At 55.9% G+C, this 5,347-nt stretch overlaps 1 protein-coding gene across 1 annotated transcript; it reads right to left on the bottom strand.

Annotated features, from left to right (window-relative positions):
- Positions 1–1,835: 1,835 nt before the first annotated feature.
- LOC100346067 (olfactory receptor 10A7-like) lies at positions 1,836–3,181 on the bottom strand. The gene has a single exon (XM_008250229.4). The coding sequence runs from the start codon at positions 3,179–3,181 to the stop codon at positions 2,117–2,119; it is 1,065 nt and encodes a 354-aa protein (XP_008248451.1). The 3' UTR covers positions 1,836–2,116.
- Positions 3,182–5,347: the final 2,166 nt, after the last annotated feature.

Genomic DNA, 5,347 nt, shown 5'->3' on the forward strand with positions numbered 1-5,347 from the left:
CATTGTGAGGAGTCAGATGGGTTAATAGGTAGTCAAGAGATCCCAATGTTGCATCCACTCATCAGCTAAAATAGAGTATTACAAAAACCAGTAACAGTCACACATGAATTTTATTGAAAATGAGAAGCAAATGAAAGACAAATGAGAGGCAAGGTAACCGATCGGGGCTGGCTACTGATCGGGACCAACACTCCTTACCAGAGTGCGGCCCCCAACAGTGGGTTACACAGCTTTTTATAGTACTCTGTCCTCTAGGGCTCACAATTTCCAACGGGGCCCTTGGTATGCAGTGAACAACAAAAAGAAAACCAGAATATGGTTGTAAGATAACAGTTAACAATAACAAACCCAATAGCAGATCCAAGATATGGCTGTAAGATAACAGTGAAGGACACATTTCTGTCAACCTAGTTCCTGGGAATTTGGGCCCACAGAGTTTCACAAGAGACACCTTTAGTCATTAGCGAGCAAAGCTAATATGTACAGAAGCAAGAGATCTGTAGTTAGCTCTTAGCCACACACTCCATTTTGATTCTGATTCTACATCAGTGAAATTTGGGGTGTAAAATATTTGCTTCCTTCCCCAGCTGGAGTGGCGTGGAGGGGGCTTCCCAGAGAAGAAAGAACCCAAAAAGCCTCATAGCATTCCGGTTTTTAAGTACAATCTTGGAGACCAAACTGTCAATCAACAAAGTGGAGATTAACTCAACAAAGGACCTGATTTACAATTCTCCATCCGGTCTGGCCTGCTAAGGGTGGGGTAGGCAACTTGTTTGCACCTTAAGCTGTGAGCTCAGGAACAGCTCCCTCGCTATTTTCATGGTAAATCTGGAGATTCCAAGGAGGGGTGGCCTGTTTGTCCTTGATTCTAATAAATACTTTTAAATCTCTGTGCCGTCTGCTTGGAAATTCTTCTTTCGTGTGAGACAAAGAACTCACACATGTCCTCAGAGATTTCAGTTGTGACAGTTCTAGAAGTGGGGATGCGGAGTTGGGAAAGTCTGGGGTAGATTTCCTTTAGAGGTTGGGATGTTTACCCGCAGGACGTGCAGGAGACCATAACAGGGAACAGGCAGAAGCCAGGTGCAACACTTTCCAAGTGTTTCCATCACAAAGTACTGCGGGCTGGGTGATTTACATGACAGAAGTTCACTCCTGCTGTTCTGGGAGCTGGAAGTTCAAGATCAGGGTTTGAAGGTGCTAACAGTGTGAGCCTGTGAACATTTCTTACAGCAGCTGCAGGAAATCAACACACTTCCAAGTGCTGTGGCCCAACGAAGTGCAGGACATCCAAGTGAAATTTTACCTGCAGAGAAACAAGCTACTCTTGTCCCTGTCTCCTAGCAAATGACATACTTACACTCAGAAATCATTGCAAGAAGGCAGAATATGGGAGCTACTTCTGACCAATTTCTTTCTTTCTTTCTTTCTTTCTTTTTTTTTTTTTTTTTGACAGGCAGAGTGGACAGTGAGAGAGAGAGACAGAGAGAAAGGTCTTCCTTTGCCGTTGGTTCACTCTCCAATGGCCGCTGTGGCCGGCGTGCTGCGCTGATCCGATGGCAGGAGCCAGGTACTTATCCTGGTCTCCCATGGGGTGCAGGGTCCAAGCACTTGGGCCATCCTCCACTGCACTCCCGGGCCACAGCGGAGAGCTGGCCTGGAGGAGGGGCAACCGGGACAGAATCCGGCGCCCCTACCGGGACTAGAACCCGGTGTGCCGGCGCCACAAGGCGGAGGATTAGCCTAGTGAGCCGCGGCACCGACCCGACCAATTTCTTACTCAGCTGAGATCAAAGCTCGCCTAGGTGCTGTGCTTTCGTTCACCCAAGCTGGCAATGCTGCTTCAACAGAAACTGTGCTGCAACTGCGGCTGGAATGCGGATCTGGTTCGTGCTCCAGCAGCACAGAGGGACAGAGCGTCCTCCACAAACAGAGCTCATGAGAAGGATGACTGGGCTGAAGGCAGATATCCAGGGGCGTGGCGCCATCACCCCACGCCAGCAGGAGACGCACAGGAGGAGAAAGACAAAGAGTTCCCACTGCTGTGCCTTGAGGTGCTCCCAGATCGCTCCAGAAGGAGTGCACGGCAATGGCCGGATAAAGTCCTTGTGCAAGGTCACAGAGCACGGGGGCTTCTCTGAACACACACGCGCCCCAGTGCAGCCCTCACCTCCTTGTTCCGCAGGCTGTAGATGAGGGGGTTGAGCATGGGCGTCACCAGGGTGTAGGACAGCGACACCACCTGCTTGCTCTCTGGGGAGTAGCTGGCCTTGGGACGCAAGTGGATGACCCCTGTGGTGCCGTAAAACAGAACCACCACGATGAGGTGGGAGGCACAGGTGGACAAGGCCTTGTGGCGCCCTGTGGCCGAGGGCATCTGTAGGACGGTGGCCAGAATCAGGACGTAGGACATGGCTATCAGACAGAAGGGCAGGATCATAATCAACACTGTGGCCACCAACACACAGCCCTCGAAGACCCTGGTGTCTGCGCACACCAGGCTCAGCAGGGGGGCGATGTCACAGAAGAAGTGGCGGATGCCCCGCGGCCCGCAGAACGGGAAGCTGAAGAGCCAGACGGTGAAGACCAGCGCCACGGGGACCCCCGCCAGCCAGCAGGCGGCGGCCAGCAGGTGGCACAGCCGCGGGCTCATGATGGCGCCATAGCGCAGGGGCCTGCAGATGGCCACGTAGCGGTCCCAGGCCATGGCGGTCAGGAGGAAGCACTCGGACGTGACGCACGACAGCACCAGCAGCAGCTGCAGGGCGCAGGCCGCGGGGGCCACGCCGCGCCCAGGCCGCAGCAGCGTCAGCAGCAGGCGGGGCGCCACGTCCAGCGAGAAGCAGATCTCCAGCAGCGCCAGCTGGCGCAGGAAGAAGTACATGGGCGCCCGCAGCCCGGGGTCCAGGCCGGTGAGCGCCGCGATGAGCGCGTTGCCCAGCAGCGTGAGCAGGAACATGGCCAGGAAGAGGGGCGCGAGCAGCGGCCGCAGCGCGGGCACGTGCGCGAAGCCCAGCAGCACGAAGTCGCCGGCCAGGCTCCCGTTGGCCCAGGACTCGGGCATGGGGCCCTGGGGCGCGTGGGGGCCTCGCCTGGCCGCGGAAGGAAGGAAGCCTGCGGGAAGGTGGGGAGGGAGAGGCCGGTGAGCCGGGGAATTGCGCCTGCCTGGCCCTGTCCCCATGGCGCGAACCTGGGAGGGGTCGTATGCAATGGCAGGTCTGATGGTGGCCCGGGTAGGGCGCCCCCTGAACGGCCTGGAGACGTGGGACCAAGTCCAATGACCACAGCTGCTGGCCTGGCCGCTGCCTGTTTCTCTGATCCATGCACCAGGGTTTGTCCCTCCTTGGGGCCTGGCACGTAGTGGTCCCTTCCCCCACGACCCGCTATTCCCTGTGTCTCCCTGTGTGAGGATCTCTGTGCCCTGGTTCTTGGCTATGTCGCCATCCCCACCTCCCAGGGCCCAGCCTCAGAGACAGCCTCGGTGTCCATAACCCCTACATTTCCTGTCACCCCAGGGCCTTTGCATCTACTGCTCCAACCTCAAGATCTTCCTCTCCCACTTCCTTCTCTCTCTGCAGGTATCAGCTACGATGGCCCCCTCCTCAGAGGGTCCTTCTCCCACTCCCGGAAAACTCAGGCCCACACTGGTCAGGATGACAGCCTCTGGAGTTGCTTTGCGTGTTTTTTCCTGGCTGGTGTCTGCCGGCTGCCCTGCGAGTGCTGCATCCATGGACTTTCCTGCCTCGTTTAGTCTGTGGCACATGGAGAGCACCTGGTACACGGATAATGCCCAGTAAAATCTGCGTCCTTCCGGAGCAGCAGCAGAGAAAAGCGGCACCATCTCTCCCACACAAGTGGAGGGAACTGGGAGGGTCTTCCCGGGGAGGGGAGGTCTGGCCACAGCCTTGTGAAGCCTGGGAAGTCGCCGGGTCCGGCCCTGTGAAGGCAGCTGCAGGCAAGCCTCACAAACCAACGCACCTGCAGCAGGCTCGTTTTTGAGTTGCTGATGTTGTACAGTGCAAGAATGATGTGACAAATATCCAAATGGCCCTGGGCAGAACAGAAGGCTCCCCATCTCCGAATGGAGCCCGGGCAGAGAGGACCACACCTCCAGGTGGCACTGGGGCAGGTGGGTGTGGGTGGGTTTGCCCACCTCGCTGCCCCGGGACAGGAGCCCCCCTGAGCGGCAGCCAGGCAGGCCTCACTCGGCCTCCAGGCTTTGCCATGGCCTGGAGCTGCCCTACAGCTTCTGTCCAGCCGGTTCACCTTGGACTTGTGACCAAATTCCTCATCCCTCTGAGCCTGGTGCGGGCGCCCCCTGCTGGCCGTAGCGAGAATCGCAAGTCAGATCAGCCACAAAACCCCTCTTACAGTGTTTCTCCGAGTCATCCCCTACCATCTGTCCCCTGGTTGTGAATCCCCCCGCGTGTGTGCCGTGTGGCGTGAGCCCGTCCTGTCCTGAGACCTCTTTCCCTCTGCTCCAGTCTTCCTCCAACTACTGCCCGGTGCTGGTTTTCCTGCGGCACCTGCGGGACCTTTGCCGAGCGCCTGTGACGCGGCTCTGAGCTGTGGGAACGAAGCTGCCTGCGATCAAGTCCACGGCGCTGCCCCCGAAGGCAGGCCCTTGTGAGGCAGAGGAAGAAACGTGGCCTTCCCCGTGACCCAGGACACGCTTCCTGGTCCACATAGAGCTGACATAGAAGTCCACGGAGGAAAGCGGCTGCTCTTACTGCGTACGCTGAATCTGGGAATTTTATGTTCTGTTTCGCTCTAATCTATTCTTCTGTTTTTAAAGACAGATTTCACAGGGAGTTCTTGTTTCCTTTCCTTCTTTCTTTTTTAATAATTGAGATAACATGTTTTTAATTAACATGACAGTCAAGGGCTTAACACTACACCAAATAAAGAGAGCAACACATAAGAAGTAAGAATGTGGGTGGGCACTATGGCGTAGTGGGTAAAGCTGCCACCTGCAGTGCTGGCATCCCACATGGGCCCCGGTTCGAGTCCCAGCTGTTCCACTTCCAATCCAGCTCTCTGCTGTGGCCTGGGAAAGCAGTAGAAGATGGCCCAAGTCCATAGGTCCCTGCACCTGCATGGGAGACCAGGAAGAAGCTCCTGGCTCCGTTGCAGCCATCTGGGAAGTGAACCAGCAGATGGAAGACCTCTCTCTCTCTCTCTCTGAAACTCTGCCTCTCTGAAGCTCTGCCTTTCAAATAAACAAATCTTTAAAAAATAAAAATTAAAAGAATGCAGTCAGAAGGCCCTAGCCCGGCAGAGGGAGGAAGGTATGTTATTGTGCACAGGGAAATGTTTATAACTATCCACATTGCACACAACAGGCCCC

The sequence above is a fragment of the Oryctolagus cuniculus genome, chromosome 18, assembly GCF_964237555.1.
Source record: "Oryctolagus cuniculus chromosome 18, mOryCun1.1, whole genome shotgun sequence".
Classification (NCBI taxonomy): Eukaryota; Metazoa; Chordata; class Mammalia; order Lagomorpha; family Leporidae; genus Oryctolagus; species Oryctolagus cuniculus.